The 19,201-nt window shown below is 37.9% G+C and overlaps 1 protein-coding gene and 1 long non-coding RNA gene across 2 annotated transcripts; one reads left to right on the top strand and one right to left on the bottom strand.

Annotated features, from left to right (window-relative positions):
• The first annotated feature begins 1,203 nt into the window (after positions 1 to 1,203).
• On the top strand, positions 1,204 to 5,438 carry LOC144710702 (uncharacterized). Its single transcript, XR_013583382.1, has 3 exons — positions 1,204 to 1,554; positions 5,104 to 5,178; positions 5,257 to 5,438. It is a non-coding gene; the product is annotated as an uncharacterized LOC144710702 (long non-coding RNA).
• Positions 5,439 to 7,444: 2,006 nt separating this feature from the next.
• On the bottom strand, positions 7,445 to 11,699 carry LOC144710659 (phosphatidylinositol-glycan biosynthesis class X-like protein). The gene is made up of 4 exons (XM_078584484.1): positions 11,294 to 11,699; positions 9,526 to 9,931; positions 9,238 to 9,401; positions 7,445 to 7,989 (listed from the first exon to the last, which is right to left on the bottom strand). The coding sequence occupies exons 1-4, from the start codon at positions 11,402 to 11,404 to the stop codon at positions 7,708 to 7,710; spliced, it is 963 nt and encodes a 320-aa protein (XP_078440610.1). The 5' UTR covers positions 11,405 to 11,699; the 3' UTR covers positions 7,445 to 7,707.
• Between the last annotated feature and the right edge of the window lie 7,502 nt (positions 11,700 to 19,201).

The following is a 19,201-nucleotide window of genomic DNA, read 5'->3' as shown; positions in this document are numbered from 1 at the left end:
CTTTTTAACTTTTGACTTTGACAAGTAGTAGTCAACATGGCCAGACCAAGATCAGATTGGACCATTCCTAGACCAGACCAAACTTCAGGTTTATGTTTGGGTTTTTCCGACATCCGAACTGAGACTGCACTATGACCTTCCCTATTGACTGATGACTTTAATCATTCAACAAGACTAATTGAACCACGCCAGTTATTGATTGGTCACATCTATGGGTTTCTTTTTTTCATATTAATTTCTTTTGAATACAGCTACCACATCTTCGACTTTCCTTCCAGTAGGTGGTACTCTAGATTTTTTACTCCATAAAAGATTGATCTTTACCTAATTATTCTAGATGGATTTTATCGCCTTCCTCCAACAAAAATGAACGTTCAGATTCCCAAATGCACCGAACCTTCCCCAACGGCCACCCTTTTATCTTCTTCTTTATACAGGCCCCAAGAACACGCCACCCTTGAAGGTTTTTCTGTCATTTAAACGTGGGACGATCAAGAGAAGATAGTTTGAGGGGAAACAATTGCAGAAGAGATCGCCCGTTTACCCTTGGCTTGCATCTCCATGATCATCTCCTTCACCACTCCCACCGATGCCTGCAGGTTAGCGACCATGTCCTCATTAATGCACTTGGCTGCCGATTCCAACCATGTTTGGAAGCGATTCTTGCCATCTGATTATAAGGGAATTCTCTGATGTGCGGTTTATCCCATGAATTACTTGTCCTTGAAGGAGCTTTTCTTCAAACTCTGTGAATCCATTCTGATTGACGGTGGTTGTAAGGTAATTCAGTTTCCGGAATTCTGCCTGTCAAGAAAATATTAGTTTTTAAAAGAAAGTCATCAATGGGTAAGTCGTACCTTCTTAGTCATACATTATCCTTATATTCTTTACAACAGTGACATAATTTGGTCGTACCTGCTTTAAAATTTTCGTCAAGATGGCAATTCAAGGGACAAGATGCATATACATCTTAATATTTCTAACAGAGAAATATGCCCATGAAATTTTCCTTGTGATGTATTCGGGACGATCTGAAATATCTGGCCTGATCGATTAATCAGCTATCTTCATTTTCTCAGAGATTATATTGTTGTGTCCTGATATGTATCGTAATATACAGAGGTTTTCGTTGAAGCGATCAAACGGTAAAATATCTTTCCAACTTTCAGCGAGACATCTTTATATTTACGAAGAATGGCCGCCCGCATGGAGTTAGGTTTCTACGTACGAGTCAAGGTTTATCTGCTTCCATCCTCTTCTACCCTAATATTCCATGCATGTCATTCAAACCAAACAAGAAATTTTGATCAGCCAATGAGATTTTGGACCATCTTCCGTTATTAATAATGAAAGAAACCCAGAACCTTGTCACCAACGTATTTTAATCCATGCTTTTGTTATTATATTGTTTGATTATTTTTTAGGGTTTTATTATTTACTTTCATGGATTAGTGCAGTTCGCTCTTCTGGGAAGATCTAGCTCTAGACGGAGCTCCACCCTTGACCACAAAATTCAGAGATTTGGCTCTCTTGCAAAGGAGTGCTTCAACAGAGGTCAGCGGATCAGTGTTTTCCCGCATGCTCTCGCCAAAGACGTATTACGGTGTTCGTCTGATCTTCAAAATCAAATCCGATTCTTATAATCTTCACTATCCCGTAGAGACGCTGATTCTCCTAGATCTCGTCCCATGCTACAGGAAGATTGTTCTTAATCCACGTATGGGACGTGGCAAACCGATGTTAAACAAGCGAAATCGGATGTATTCTGGTTTTAAGGATCCGATATTTCTGCCCGAGTTGCCGGAGTTGAGAGATGGGTAGGTTTTTCTGCGACGGTGAGAATGATGGGCAGGTAGACTTCTCGCTGCTGGTTACACGTTACTTCAGGAGTGGCCTTCTTATTCATGGTATTGAAGTGTGGCCCCTGAATTCGCAGATGACCCTTGTCATCTATCTCTCACTTTCTTTCTTGCTGAAACACAAATTACAGAGGTTGAAACTCTGCCTATCTCGTGCACAGACCCACGAGAAGTTACTTTGTAGTGCTCCCCACACCACATCCACATTCACTGGAACACACTCTCTCTCTCTCTCTCCTTCCTCTCTCTATCTATCTTTCTCTCTCTCTCTCTCCCTCTCTCTCTCTCCCTCCCTCTCTCTCTCTCTAGCTCTCTCTTTCCTTCCCTAGCTCTCTTTCTCTCTCTTCCTCTCTCCCTCTTTCTAGCGCTCTCTTTCCTTCCCTAGCTCTCTTTCTCTCTCTTTATCTCTCTCCCTCCCTCTCTCCCTCTTTCTAGTTCTCTCTTTCCTTCTCTAGCTCTCTCTCTCCGTCTCTCTCTTTCCTTCTCTAGATCTCTCTCTCCTTCTCTCTCTCCTCTCTCTTTCCTTCTCTAGCTCTCTCTCTCTCCGTCTCTCTCTCTTTATAGCTCTCTCTTTCATTCTCTATCTCTCTCTCCTTCTCTCTCTCTCGTTCTCTCTCTCTCTCTAGCTCTCTCTTTCCTTTTCTAGCTCTCTTCTCCCTTTCTCTCTCTCTCTCTAGCTCTCTCTCTCTCTCTCTCCATTCAAGTTTTCTAATACAACAATTATAGCTCAATATCATACATTAAAAGCATCTACCTCTCTGGTGTCACATAATATCCCTCTCTTCTCCTCCAACCAGTTTTCTATACAATAAGTATATCATAATATCACACATCAAAAGCATGTGCACTCTCTCTGGTGTCACTGAATCTATCTCTGTATCTATCATCCTCCATCTCGTTTCCTAATATGAGTATATCACAACATTATGAGATCATGTGTTATCTCATTTGATACATTTAGATGAACACCTGAGATTATGATCGCTTGATGGGCACCAAAGGGATTCTATCAGGAGTGCCCTTCATTTTCTGATAATAAAATCCCTGTATTAGGGTGTTCTAGCTGAATTCCATGTTAGGCTGTTTGTGCCAGGTGTCGTACTGGTACACTACTCCCACCACCTTCATCTTGGCAAGGGTCTGATTATTTCAAAGACACTCACTGATTTGCCATCACTTCTCTTCTATTGATTCATACATGTTCTCCAATATTTTTTTTGATACAACAACAATTGGAGAAACCAAAAAGATTTTCAAAGTTTATCTCCTTGTTTATAGATGTCAAAAGAGTTTATCTTTCTCTATGTCTTTTATCTCTATCATTTCCGCTATGCTGAAAAGATGGATAAAATGGAAATAGGGACAAATCCATGAAATGCGAAGGTTGCATGGATAGTTGTCGGGGCGAGAGGAGCAATGGTTCATAGCCTTTATAAGTGCCTAGAACTAGTAAATGGAAAAACTCATGGGGCACATACCCATGCTCCACCATCAGAAGTGATGATGCCTCCTCAGGAGGATATGACACAGGTAATGACACCTGTCATTGTCAACCCCGGCTCTGAAATCTGAATTCTATTTATTTTTAGCCCTTGGTCCCTGACTTTTATAAATTTTTTGTTATTTTCTCTCTCCTCCAAGGCATATCAATAGTCCATTGCTATAATGGATCATTTGATGATTTTTCTGACGATACTGCCCTAGAGATTCCTCTCTACCACCACCCGCTACTCCCACTGAAAATGGGGCCTCCTCTCCATGCCGCACCATGCCGTTTGTGTTGTGTCGTCTCATCCGTGCTGTGCTGCAACATTTCCATCACACTGTACCATTCCCACCACACCACCCAACCATGAGTTCCCATTCTAAGCAATGATTCCCTGCACTGCCGCATACGCATCATGTCATCCTATTTGCATTGTGTCACCTTGTTCACGCCACATCCATCATGCCTCATTTCCCCGTCCATGCTACATTTCCCAGTCTGTGTGGCCCTGTCTGTGGTGTGGCATCCACATTTACCTTTTAGGTTTCATGTTTGGGCATGTCAAAGCATGTGTCTGTGTCATACACCACACATTGCTCATACTTCTTGGAAACAAAAGGTGCCTAAGCATACTTGGTATGCATCTGACCAAGAAAATGATTATAGAACTAAAGATGATCAATAATCTGAAGACTTATCCAGTGCCTTTTAAGAAATAAAATGGCGAGGAGAAAACTACTTTTTGGTGAATACTTATAATGAGAAGATTTGATGTTACAGATATTCTATGAAATCATCATATGGAAATTCCATTGGGAGCCAAGAGACAAGTTTAGGATAATATACCAACAGTAGTTATGAAATATTATAAGATAACAATACATAACTTCCGTACATAATTATAAAGACCAATTTGAGATAACTAGTGTTCAAGATCTGTTTCCTTGACATAATGACAAAGATACACTTATCACTATATGCTAATGGATAGAATATTATGAGTAATTATATTATTTGTTCAAGTCTATGTGAAAAGAGGATCACATGATGAGACATGTGCTCTAATGCATTACATAAAATTTTGAAAGCTTGAATTTTAATGGCTATTAATGTAATGGGGATGATACTTAGTAACTGTTTTTTACATAGCATATTTATAAAATGAAAATTTTAGAATAATATTGAGGTGTCTTATGGATTTAAAACTATTATATATTGGTATGAAAAAACTATGTTATTACTACGTATCAGTTCGATATTATAGAGAACTTATGTACAACAATATTTGTCATGATAATAAAAACATGATCATAGTCCAAATATGATATAGAATTTTAATCCAACTGATCCATTATTATTTTAAAGGAAGAAAAATCTAAAATTAATAGCAGTGATATGAATCTTATAGCATTAATTAGTTACTTATGATGATATATAATTCATAATAAAGATGGAATACTATCCTGATAATTCATATATACATTATTTAAATATGTTGAATGTGGAAGGCTTTTAAGCTTAAGGTAGAGTGATGTTCTAATATCTGGTTTTTTTAGATAAAGATAAGGAGATGGTTTTCCATAGATTGACTACTTTTATTATTAGTTTCCTACTTTACTTCAAATCTATTAAAAAAAATTGTATGCTTACATGCTCATTTTCTATTAAAGCCTAAGGGATATATGAAGTAACGAAATTATGTTAATAGTTGAAATGACATTTTTGGGTTAATGTGAATATAAATTATCATTTCTATAGGTTCTGAAGGCGTGACTCTGGGAGGGAAGTCAAGAAATTTCCAAAGGCACGTATGAGCAGAAGCGACAGAGCGAGGTGCGAATTTATGAGCAGAATGCTAGCACCCTATTTTTGTGTTCTCTATCTTACCAATTTCTATCTATTTCCTCTCAGAATCTGGTATGGATTCTTCTTCTTCCTCATCGAGCCAGCTTCGGAAGATGACACTAATGAAGCTTCTTCTTATGAGGAAGATCGTCTGATTGAGGAAGAACAAGAACCTCTCCCCGAGGTTCAGCATGAACTGTAGATGTGCCCGGAAATTTGGAATGAGTAATAAATTATATTTTTCCCTTGATGCGATATCTGGTCTTAGAGAAATATATGAAGTAAATTTCAAAAAATTTTATCCATCTGATAACCCTAGTGTGTAGTCATCAGAATTTTTTATAATGAAATAACAGTGTAAATATGTTGTGGATTCACAAAAGAAAATTTCATTTATTAATATGTCTTATATAAATTCATTAAATCTAGGATAAACCACATTAAATTGAATTCTTGATGAGCATGTCATTAGAGATATTGATCTCAAGCTTATTAATATCAAAATATAATTTGTGAAAAGATTCACGGAACCTCAGATAGTAGAGAATTTAGAATGTTTAGAGGGTTCACCTACTTGTTCATTTATTTTTAATCCAATGTTCGAACTTTGATGTTCCCTCAGTAAATGACACCAAGTAGTGTTGAACTTATTTTATCAATGAGTGTACGCATTAAAGTTGAGACATCCATATTTATTTTTCAATATTTCTTAGAAATCAGAGTCATGTAATGGAGATCATCACTCATACAGTCATACACGATCATCTTTTATATCATGATTTTCTAGAACCTATTTAATGGAGCTTAAAGTCAAGCGTAATCTTTTGAGAGGGAACTCACAAATTAAAGCTTATTCAGTACTCACTTTTTATAATTTTCGAGGAGTAGATAAATAGTTATTCCTCCATTTATTCAATAAGAAATGATATGTGAATTTTATTGAGATAATAACTACATGAATATAAGTACCCAGAGATGGGAGGAGCCATCTTGATACTCAAACGGTGAGACAAATATCTTAGATAACTGTCAACGTTGTCATATGTTTAAGTAATAAATCGTGCAGCATTGAATAAGATGAAGGTCTTCGATTGATCAGAATAGGGATCTAGGGGTCAATGATGTTGGAAAGACAAAGTTGAATGATTTTGAAGAATGCTCATTTTTCACGACAGGGATTCAACGAGCATTTCCTTAATTCTATTAAATTAGGCAATAGCCGATTACAAACATATGCATAGTCACCAACAAATCAAATCAAAGAATTGTGATATTATCCCATCATAGCTAAGTTGAAAGCGGTTTTGAGTCTTAAATATGGAGTAAATTTTGATTTTCACATAGGTCCCAAAGGAGAGTTGAGATGTCAACTTGTAAAAATATGATACAATCCCTAAGCCCCAAACCCCCTCCTAGGGGTAACCGTGTCTTTTCCCTTACGCTTGGTTCCCTTTAAATAGGGTGCCCTCCCTTTAGCAGGGCAGCCAGAGAAGTGTTTGCAATTAGACGTACTTATCCTTCCTCTGTGTCTGAGGTTCTCCTCTTCCCTGTCGATCCCCATCCCTCCTGATCATTCTCCTCTTCACCGCATCTTCAGGCGGCTCGTCCTTGGCCGATCCCTACCCTGCTGCTCAGTAGACGTGGTCGTCCTGTTCTTTTTGTGCGAATTTGTGCAAATTGTTCGTTCTGTTCGGTTTTCCGAACAGAACAAAAACGAATTCGAACAGAGCATCGCACAGAACCGTGTGCAGTTCTTTTGTTCGTTTTGTGGGAATTTTGTTCTAGTTTTGTGCGAATGTGCGAATTTGTGCGACTGTGCGAATTTTGTTTGTTTTTTTTTTTTTAAAGAACAGAACAAAGAACAAGGCTTTGTGCTGTTCTTTTGTGCAAATTTTTTGTTCGTTTCAAATGAACAGAACAGAACAACAATGTCTACTGCTCAGCCCCTCCCCAACCATTCCCATTCTCTTCTTCATCCCGGGAACTATCTTAATTGTCAAATTACATCGTAGACAATACGTCCCCAGTGGGATCATATCAAAATACAAATAATTTCCAAATTTTTCGTATTCTATCTAAAATGGCTATATTAGCTCTTTTTGGGCTCTTAACCAACAAGCCCTTGAAACATGGATCAGCTACATAGTTTTCCATGAGTAAAAAGTTCACCCGCTTAAACAAACATAATCGAATTCCCTAGTTGAATCAAATCGGATCATGTTTCAGTTGAATCAAATTGCATAAGAAATCAATGAAAGTCCCAAAGTGAAAGAGTCTGCATAATCGGATTATTTTACTTACAGTTTTGAATTACAAAGATTATTCTTAAACCAAAAGCTTCATTCCGAAACATGTTAAACAACAGAGTCCTCCAATTGCTAGGAATCTTCCTTTCTAACCTATCACATCTGATTATATGCTTGAATAGGGCAACAAAAACTGCAGTATCACCTGCTGGAGGCAATGAGAACAAGCTCACAATTCAGCATCTTGGAATCCCAAAAGTATTGACATCAGCTACTTTATTTTGGCATGTTTTTTTGCTGAACATGCATGATTTACAGAGACATAAACAATCGCTAACGCTGATATGAGAGCTGAAGCAAGGGTAATACTTGACACCAGCGCTGAAATTTCTTGATTTCCAGAGGGCACGTCCCAAACAACCCTTTCCTCTGAACTCACGTCCCATATATAAACAAAGGAATAAAAAATCTCCTCTGAATGCTTGGGCTTGCAGAGCATCGCAACATTTGGTGGACCTATCTCAACTCTTGAGTAGCCACTAGAATCAAGGGGCTGAAATTGAGAAAGAATTTGAAGAGTAGAGTCATTAATGGAAAGTAGAATCCCAAAAAATGTAAATAACATATCAAATTACCCACAGAAGGAAACTCAAATGTCGTTTACTTCATCATAAAGCCATGGTACTTAACGTTAAGCATTGACATGAAGAACCAGGCCTATATTTAAAATAAGGGTGGGCATACGATAAAAAAATTTTCTTTGTCATTGTCATCCATTTTGGGCTTAGGGAAATAACTATGAAGATTCATCATCAAATAGTGGATGAAAGGACGAAAAAGCTCTTGGAAACTGGATGATGATGACAATGACAATATGTTGATACCAAACTAGAATTGGCAGACTAAGATGAGTTTTTCATAGTCATCTATGTCTGAGCTTGGAAAAATCTTGATGGTAATGACAATTCGTCATCAACCAAGGGATGATGATGTGGGTGACAATTCAAGCGGGGCATTTCATTTTTACTGTAAAAAAATTTAGGACAAGTGTCAGATATCTGGATAAATCCATATTGACTGTAGGATAAGAGAATCATCCAGAAGGCAAGGTCTAACTCTTTTGATAAATAAAAAAATGATCCGAGTACAATAGAGGTCCCGTTGATTCTCAAAAAAAGAGCAGCCACCCGTCTAGACACCTCAATCTTGTAGGCATCAAACTTGAGGTAAATACTCCACAATTAATTTTAAGATTCTTCACAGTTATCAGCTCTCTTATATTGAACATAAACAAGGCGAGACACAAAAATGGATACCAATGGACTGAACTCACACTGGAGCAAGCCACAAAAGAAAAATTAAAAAAGAAATGATACGGCAGGGGCTGTCTAATCTTATAACGGCGCACCGAGATGTGAAAAGAAAATGATACAGGCAAGCAGATACTTACAAAATTTTAGAAATATTAACTACAAAAATTACTCAATTTTGTTTGTTCTGTTTTGTAACCAGTTTGTGTTGCCATGTTTTGGATACTACTGAAGATGAATGGAATGCAAAGACATTTTGAAATAATGCAAATCTCTGTACTCATACAGCATAAATTTTTTCATGCAAAATACCCCTTCAAACATTTTTGCGTAGTTTAAATGACTTGTTTTCCAATAAAACTGTTTTTCTTTGACCTACATCAAGTAAAAATGCGAAATATCCATAGCAAGCGCATGATGCCAGCATTCAAAAATGTAAAGTATTCATAACAATTATGTATAAAAATTCGAAGATAAATTGTTTTACGTACTGGATATCTAGCATGAAGAGGCAATTCACATGACAGCCGATGCCTTTGGTTTGTAAATAAATCACTGTCCTCAGTGTTCAAATGAATTTCAACAGTCGACCTATTGGAAAGCAAGGAAGGTAATTCCAAATTTTTATCCCCATATATCTCAGCATCACGGTACACTGCAATACACAAACAGTAAAAGAGGTTATTCGTTAATATAACTATAAGCATCACGGTTCAATCCCAATTGATATGAATATTAAAGAAGAACAAAAGAGGCGATCCAAAAATTAAAAGATTTACCTCTTTTGTCGACAAGACGAGACAACTCAAATGAGTCAGCAAAAAGTCCAGTTGAAAGGCTTTCAATTAGCACCACGGTGCAATCAAAAGCATCAAGCTCACACATTCCATGAGGTGGAATCTCAAAGATGGCAGATGTAATTAAACGACGATGGGAACCATCTCCCACAAGATTGCGCCGCATGACAGACAGCTGAGGGATATTACAGTTCATTTTTGGAAGACTTTTACATGAATCATATGAACTGAGTTTCAGACGGAGTAATGTTTTGATCTCGGTCGAGGATAGGGTCTGATTCCCCTCAGAGAGCATGGTAAGAAGATGATTATGTGAACGGGAAATGTAACCAGCAGAAGAGAAAGAAACGCCATCACTCAAATCAGGAGGCGGGTTGAACCTTGCTTCCTGAAAGATAAATATGAGCAAAAAAAATCTGAAAAGCATTAAAAAAGATGACAAAGACGGACGCCAATGAAAGGTCTCGAATGAAAATAGAAAGCACGCCTAGAAATAATCAGAGAATGGCTGAAAAAACCCAAACCGTCATCAGTGATCCGTCATCAGTGATCAGAAATAGCTACACTAAAAGAGTAAGAAATAGAATACAATCAGCATCCGTCATCAGTGATCAGAAAAAAATTGTTCACAAGAAAGAACGTGACACAAATTTTGTGAAATTTAATACACAATTTCTTTATAGAAGTATGGATTAGTTCCAGTTGGACAGAAATCTGAGATCATTTTTCTCAATTAGACCAATTAAAACTTAAAATCCAATCTCGGACAGGTGAAGAGAAAAACGGACCGGTAAAACATGATTGATAGCAAAATTATGACCTGGGCATGTGAATATGATAATGATCTGTTGAAAAACAATCCTGCTAATAGTGGAAAGGTAGCGCGCCAATGCTATCAGCTATAGCTTTAAGTACAGTTGGTAAGCGCTTTGATCTAACATGATCTAAAGATGTGATACCAGGTTGCATCTATGAAATATTTCGGCCCAGGAAAGCATAAGAAGGCCTGGCCCAACTTCAGGGCCCTCTTTAGCCAAATGGCTCAGAGAATTGATTGGCTTTTGTCATATCACAAGTGCCCCTATTGTTCCTTCCGTGTTCCACCGTCTCCACCCTAAATGTTGCCTCTCGCAAATCTCCATTTGTGCAAGGGTAGAACAACCCTTCCCTCCGGACAATTGACGTTGTGAATCCAGTCTTGTCCATCTGTGTTGTCAATCTTACCGGACCTTCCTCTCCCTTCTCTTCTTTCTCTCCATTTATATCTTGGAGCGTCGAAAGACTTGATTTGGGATATTTGAAGTCATCATGGTTTACATCTAAGTGGTGTTAAACATTGCCGATAAAACTACGACTTTGTATCATCTATTAAGCTCAAATTGTTAGGAACATGGAATATAATCAAACATCTCCAGGTACAATCTATTTTTGTATAATGCAGAGAAAACTGTCAACCATATAGGATTCTCTTATGAAGAAATTCACTCTCTTCGCCACTTCTAAAAATTCAAAGCTCTAAAAAGAGGAACTGAAATGGCGTATAGCCAGTTTTCAGTAGCATCATCTAATCACTGCTCTTGACTGACCTCAATTACTGCCTACAACACAAAAAAATATATTGATAGATTACAAAACCCAATTTGGTTTTGTCAAAATGCATAGGGAGATTGAAATAGAAAGAGAAAAGCGGGCATATTTAATCCGCATTAGGGCCAAAGTACGTTGAAATATAAGAAAAAAGATGGACAACCTTATGAGAGACAGGATCCAAATTGCAATCGGATGTCTCAGCAGATCCCGCGCCGAAGCATGTACATAATATCAGCCATAAAAGAGAATAAATGACTGTTTTGATCGCCATAAGGAAAAGTGACAGGGAATCTGTAATCCCGAAGAACGGTGTTCTTCACCAAGAAAACATTTTTCGAAGATACGGTAGCCTAATGTCTCACTCGATAAATTCCCAGATGCCAATAGTCCCTCCAGTCAAAGGCCATGTGATGGGTTTTCCCCGAAAGTAGAAAGATTGTGAAGAAGATCAAACTCCACGGTGTACCGGCACTGATTCAATTTCTAATCTGCATTGATCTCGAAGTTCAATATCAACCAAAACACCGGCCAGCGATGCGATGAGAAGAATCGCCCACAATTGAAAATCTAAGCCACTTCCACAACCATTGATGGCGATTAAATGATTTTATGCTAATCTGTAACAACTTATTTACCATATAATATTTCATAAATATGATGATGAGCTATGGATAATATATGGAACAACCTTACTTGAATTAATTTTAAAAGGCAGAATTTGTTTGTTTATCTAGCCTAATTACACAAAACTATAGGTGAACCAGGTATACATCTAGTTTTGTGGTATTAGATTTACTCATTTTTAGGGAATGAGAGTAGAAGATAAAGAATACATGAAAAAAAAAATCACATATATTAGGGGTAGTCCTGCAATCACTTATTGGATGCTCTGTTTATGAGATTACACATTCTGGTCTTTGCCCGGTTTCAGCAAAGCCTAAACCTAAACCTGAAGTTCAGTTTGGTCTCAGTCTTGGTCTGGTCAAGTTGACTGGTCAATGTCAAAGTCAAAGTTATAAAGTTCATGGTTTAAAACAAAAATTAAAAGCCCAGAGTAAATATTAAAAGATAAATCCGCAACTGTGGTTGTGGAACTAATACAATAAATCAAACACAATCTTGACAAGAATTTCCACTATGAGTAATAATGCATACTAAAATGTATTTAGTCATCTTGGAAAACATTATATACATGTATATAATGTATATATCAATTTTAATGGATTCCAATAAACTTGGTCTCCCATTCAAGCAGATTACATTTTGCAAGCTGGGTAGAATAGAATACATAACTATGGGTTCAAGTTATAAAGGGAGAGAGAGAAAGGAAAAGTGATATAAATAGAGTTAGATGGGGGAGAGAGAGTGAGAGGGAAAAAGAGAGTTAGAGAGGGGTTTTGATTGAGGGGAAAGAGAGAATGAGATATGGGGAAGAGAGTAAGAAGGAAATGGATAGAGTTACAGAGGTAAGAGAGGGAGAATGTAAGAGAAAGAGTTCCACAGGGGAAGAGAATAAGAATGAAATATATAGAGTTATAGTGGGGGAGACAGCGAGAGGGTAATTTTGGATTTAATGGATGTGAGGAGATACACATAACATATGAGATAGTGAGACGAAGAAATGTGAGGCAAGAAGGTGAAAACTATAAACAATGATAAGATGATTAATATAAATTATGGTAGGTAGGTGATACTTATATGAATGAGATTATCATAATGAGTGAGACAAAAAAGGAACGTACAGATGATGAAATAAGAGGATGAGTATATACATAGAGATGTGATGGTGTGAGGAGGTGTGATGTAAGGAGGTGTGAACATAAACAAGAGGGGGAGAGTGTGAGAGAGAGAGAGAGATGGAAATGATAAAATGTAATCAAGAAGAACAAGAAGAAGAAAGGAGAGAGAGAGAGAGTGCAAGAGAGAGGTGGGAAAGTGATAATAATATTATGCATATCAAAATATGAACCACAAAATATCAAAATAGTTAAGATATAGTATCCTTATAATGTAAAGTTTTCAACGTTTGATCATAGAGTTTACAATCTTCTATAACATCTATGTTCAGATAAATTCCAGACTGCCTATGTGTTTCGTATTTAAGATGTAATTGTATTCATCTATATCTATTCCAATCTACTTTGAACTTGCATTCCACTAATTCTCGTATGGAGCATAGGGCACGTTTTTTAGCAATACCTAGTCTGTAAAATAAATCATATTTCTCAACGCAGTTGCTGATGGGGCTCCGAGTTATCAACTGGGCTTTAAGTTGTAGACTCCTCAATAAGAGAGACAGAGAGAGAGAGACTAAGAGGAAGATAAAGAGAGATTAAGAGGGAAAGGGAAAGGGTGTGTGAGAGAGAAAGAGACAAAAAGAGAGTGAAAGAGTGAGTGAGAGAGACAGAGACAGAAAGAGATTTAAAGCATGCGTGAGTGAGCGAGAGGCAAAGAGAGTGAAAGAGTGAGTGATCAAGAGACAGATATAGTGTGAAAGAGAGTGAATGAGGGACAGAGAAAGAGAGAGAGAGTGAGAGACAAAGAGAGAGAGAGAGAGAGAGAGAATCCAAATATATATATATATATAGAGAGAGAGAGAGAGAAAGAGTGAGAAAGAGAATGATAGAGATAGAGATTGAGATAGAGTGAGATCGAGAGAGAAATAATGAGAAACAGAGAAAGAGAGTGAACCAAAGACAAAGAGAGAGAGACCAACAGAGAAAGAATGTGTGAGAGAGAGTGAATGAGATAAAGAAAGAGAGAGAATGAAATAGAGGGAGAGATATCAAGAGAGAAATAGAAAGCAAGAGAGAGAATGAAACAAAGGAGGAGAGATATAGAGAGAAAGAGAAAGTGAGAGAGACAATGAAATAGAGGGAAGAGTCTGATGATCAGGTGACTCGTACTGGTCACTCCCTCAGTTCGCGTTGCCAGTGTTGTCCTACATCTCCCCAAGCTTAGACTATGGAGCACCTTTTCTTCCCTAGTGAGACTAGCCCTAGACTATTGGCACAAAATTACACATCATTTGTGCCCACTACTGCGTACCCCTTATACTCTAACACCGTTAGAGTGTTTTGAGAAGATTTTTCTCTCGCCAACACTCTCTAAGAAGAGCCCATTCCTTCACTTCACCATAGCTTACTTACTATGGGAGATTTGGAAAGGGTGAAATTCTTCTCATTTTGCAAGGGACCCTAAGCGAGCACTGGATATAATGCAACGAGTCCAGCAGTGGATATGGTGCACTCACCATCTTACACCACCCCTCGCGCGTAGCTCATCCCTCATATGCGATCTTCTTCGCACTTGGGGCATATTGGTGACCCTCGCCCCCATCACCATTCAGCTATAGCTTGTCCATTGGTACCCACCGCCAATTGGCATCGTCAAGTTGAATGTCGATGGTGCCGCCAAAGGGAACCCGGGACTCGTAGGAGGGGGTGGTATCCTTCATGACCACATAGGGAGTATTCTCTTCGCCTTTTCATCCTTTTATGGTATCCAAACTAATACAACAGTCAAGGCTATGGCGATTCGTGATGGTTTTCTCTTTTGTGAGGTGTGAAACCTTCACAAAGTCATCGTAGAATCGGACTCACAGGTATTAGTAAACATGCTCCGTGTAGGTACTTGCTCCTAGTGGAGACTACATCAAGTATGGCAGGACATCATATGGTGCTGCCCCCGCTTGATTAGCATCCGACACCAGTTGTGTGAGGGAAACCAAACTATGGATGCCCTTGTCAACCATGCGGTATGCACTCAAGCCCCTTCTTGTTTTTACTCCTTCTGGCAGGAACTCCCTCGGGCAGCTTGTGTTTGCCACCGCGTTGAGCTCCTCAGCTTGCTGGCTCTTTGCATGCGTCGCACTCTGTCAAAGGATGGACCCCGTGATAACACCCTAATTTTGGTCTTTATTTCATGTTATTAGCATGATTTATGCATTTAAAAGGCTTAAAATTGGGTTGTTATCATATATTTACACGAAAATAATGCTTTCAAGTAATTTCTAATTTTTCCCTAATTTTCTGTTAATTATATGAATTTGTAAGGATTTATTGAAGCTCGAAATAATTATTTTTGGATGAAAATGGCACATTAAAAAGTTTATTTCGACATTTATCAACATGGGAATTAATCAGGGAATTTTCTAGAATTTTCTAGAATTTTTTACGAATTTTTAGGAATTTTCTGGGATTTATTTCAAGATGAAATGCATTTATTCTATTAAAAAAGGGCATATTTATAAGAGAAAAGATGTATTTATGCAATTTCTAGACTTTTCGGGGCCTTTTTGCAACGTTTGGTTGCAAAAAGACCCTGAAAACAGCTCTCGGTCGCCACGGCAGGCGTAAAGATCCAATTTAAAATCATTCAGGGTTTATTTGCAATTGCATTATTAATTTTAGAGAAAATCGGAAAAGAGAGAGAGTGCCGAAAGGGCATATACACGAATATTTTTGGGCGGCGTTCGTTTACAATTGCTTGTTTTATTAAGGGCTTTCTTGAAAAAAAACGCAAAGAGCCTCCCGCCTTGTCGACGTGGCGCAACTTTAGCCGTTGGATAAAAATCCAACGGCGATCGCACATGTGTATGTGGCAGGAGGTAAGTTCACCGCCCGTGCGGCGCATACAATGCACGTGCACGGGCGGTGACGTGGCGACACACAAGTAGGCAAAGGAACGAAAAAACGCACGTGTGCGTGCGTATCAAAACGTACGCAAAATGCGCACTAATGAAAATTTAATTGTTTTTTTACTCTCTCGTCTGGGGTACGTGGCGCGATGAGAGAGTGCCCGCCAAAGTAGTTGAAACGCCGCAGCCAATGGGAAGTCGACACGTCATTGCGTGTATTAATAAATAAATCAATTTTAAATCCAATGGACTAAATTGGTTTAAAATTGATTTATTAATAACTTTTGATCCTGATGTCCGATTGAGATGATTTTTTTATGGATTTGCTCGTCTTGATCCCCTCTTTCTATCTGTATGGTTGGATCATTCAGATATAGCCTACATTGATAGATAAAAATTAATTACTAAACGGGGGTAAAATGGTGATTTTCACCATGTGACCTAGGTATAAAAGCTGAATTTCGAGAGGAGGGGCTCATTCTGGAGGGTGCTTCATCACAGCTGCAAGACAGAGAGGATTCCCAGACTGGATCAACAGTTTTGGTATTTTTTTCTTTCATTGTATTCAAACTTTTGTGCATTTTGAATGAAATAGGTTAAGTTGTTTGTTTCTTCATCTCCATTCTAGTCTTAACTTCTAAATCGCTTGGCTTGAGCTGCATGTACAAGCCCTGATTAGGATTGAGAGGAGAAATTGATAAATTTTACCTGGGCATTCAATTGCATTACAAAAAAAATTATAAAAAATTTAGTTTTAATTCTTAGAATTCTCAATTTCCCCATTTTAGTTCTGAATTATCAATCTGGAAAAATCAACCCAACTCATTTTAAGAACCCTCTTTCAACCTCTCTAAATGACTTCTTGGATCCTTTAATTAGGATCAAAGAAGGAAATTTAGAGTCCTTAATTCTTCTAGTCTTCTCATCTCTTCTATCCCCCTCTCTAAATTCTCACTTAATTAGGGTGACTTGATCCTCATTGAAGATCAAATTCATTCTAATTAGGATCTAAAACACAAAAAAATAAAATCAAATTGAAATTCCTACTTGCCTCCCTTGGACGACACTCATACTTATCACTATACGTCTTAAGTGGAGTTCTTATAAATTTTATTGCATAAGCCAAAATCCACAACGACAAGGGCTAAAAATTGCATAGTTTTTACCCCTATTTTCGGCTTATCACCCCGCGATTGGCATATGCTACGAGTCCCTCCACACTCCCTCTCGCCTGACAGATGTCCCGCCACACGCCTCAATGATGCCACCTGTTGATGGCGGGGAGAGCTCCACACACTCCATGCATTATCACTACTGCAGGTGGACTCGATGAGACGTCAACACGAGCCCCCCTCTTCGAGCACTTGCCAGGTATCACTCATGTACCTTTTTATTTTCCTGCACGTGGCATGGAAGCGTAGGATCCGAGTGTAATTGGGATACTTATGCTCGCTCCATGCCTATAAACACTGATAAGTAATCCACTTTATACATAAAATCCCTCTAAGTTGCGTCCATGGCACGACTAGATCAGTCTACGGGCACAACCGTAGGGTTGGACGTACCCAACACTGTGTATTTTGCCAAAAAAAGAGGGAAAGTGAGAGAGACAATGAAACCGAGGGCGTGAGATCCAGAGAGAAAGACAAAGTGAGAGAGAATGAAACATAGGGGAGAGATCCAGAGAGAGAGAAAGTGAGAGAGACAATGAAACAAAGGGGGGGAGATCCAAACAGAGAGAACTGAGAGAGATCTAGAGAGATAAAACCAGAGTGAGTGAGAGATAAAGATCCATAAAGAGAGAAAGAGATAGAGAGATGGAGAGATAAATAACTAGAGAGAGAGATGGATAGAGAAAGCCCCAAGGCAATTGAGAGAAAGAACAAGAAAACTAGAGAGATGAATAGGTAGCTAAAGAGAGGGAGAGAGAGATCCAGACAGAAAGGAAGAGAGGGAGAGATAAACAGCCAAATAGAGTAAAAGAGAGAGATAAACAGAGAGAAGCTTAAACAATTGGTGCAATACAAGACTGTACAAAATCATAACAACACTTAAAACTTAAGGATGAATTCAATTATGCATAGATGGTATCTGAGTTTTGTTGGTTCCTTAAGAAAGATACATTTAGTGATTGATGTTTCTAATATCTAGATATATCCATGAGATCTGTGGCACATCAAAACCATCATCTTTGTTCATCTCAATGATCCCCGTTATTGCTCCAACTTCATCGTTACATCGTTGTGATTGGAACAGGAGCAGATATGATTTTTAAATGGAGAAAGGCAAAATAACATGGGTGCCATAATAATTTTGGGTAGGGTGAATTTTTTTATGGTCTTATCTCAGACTTTATGTACATCTTTTGAAGTCCAAAAGACCATTGGCATGTGAACCTCCCAGCCCATGTATCTATATAGTGACCAATCTTTTGTGGCCTGCCAAATTAATTGTCAATATTTACATATTTGATAAATTAATCAAGGATGGATTTAGTCCAATCAATAGTTTGAGTTTCCAAACCTTAGGATGCCAAGCTACACCCATTTCTCTAGATGATACAAAGGGCATAATGACTCTCTTATGGAACCTTTCTGTCATCTGTTACCATGTACATATAGTGCCTCATCCACTTTATACTTCTACGAGAACTTAGAGTATGGTCACTTGTCAAACCCTGGTCAGTCCTCTGACTTAGTACTAATTGATTTATATGTCATCATATATTTCTTCTCAGATATTCCACTATCTTGGCCGACAATTTCATCACATCATCTTCCTTGAGCTATATCCTCTTATATCGAGGGCTAATGATCACATATTTGTGAACGCATGCTTCTCTTGTACTCAACCATATTTGTGAATCTATTATTTCACTCAATCATATTTGAGAACTTAGAGTATGTCAAAGCATAAACCTCCATCTGCAATACAGCTTTGGTGTCTCAGTTTTAAGTATTTAACTATAATATGAATCAACCTGATTTTACAGTTTTGTTTACCATTGGATTATTATCCACTAAAAGTACACACTTTCTATTTTTAGTAGTTTCACACTTGTGGCTATAAGATTGACCATACTCAAAATATGAATGAGACTAGCTTTTGATATTTGATTCAAATATTTTGATGTCCTCCATTGATTATTAGGTAACATCATATTAGAGCAATAAAATTATACTTTATACTTCTTTTTGCCACAAAATTTTAGATTTTCACTACCATTATTCACCATTTAAGGATAAAATGAGATATTTATGATCTATTTTCTAAAGCACTATTTGTATATATTTTATTAATTTTCGAGACTAACCGCATTTGACTTCTTTTTTTAAAAATAATTGACAAAAACACAATGTCAGGTATGAACAACCCTTAGATTATGCTCGTAGACTGATCTAACTGTGTCATAGATGCTACCCACTAGGG

This window comes from Wolffia australiana, chromosome 12 (genome assembly GCF_029677425.1).
Source record: "Wolffia australiana isolate 7733 chromosome 12, ASM2967742v1".
Classification (NCBI taxonomy): Eukaryota; Viridiplantae; Streptophyta; class Magnoliopsida; order Alismatales; family Araceae; genus Wolffia; species Wolffia australiana.
The sequence above is the reverse complement of the archived record's forward strand: the minus strand, read 5'-3'. Positions and strand labels throughout refer to the sequence as shown.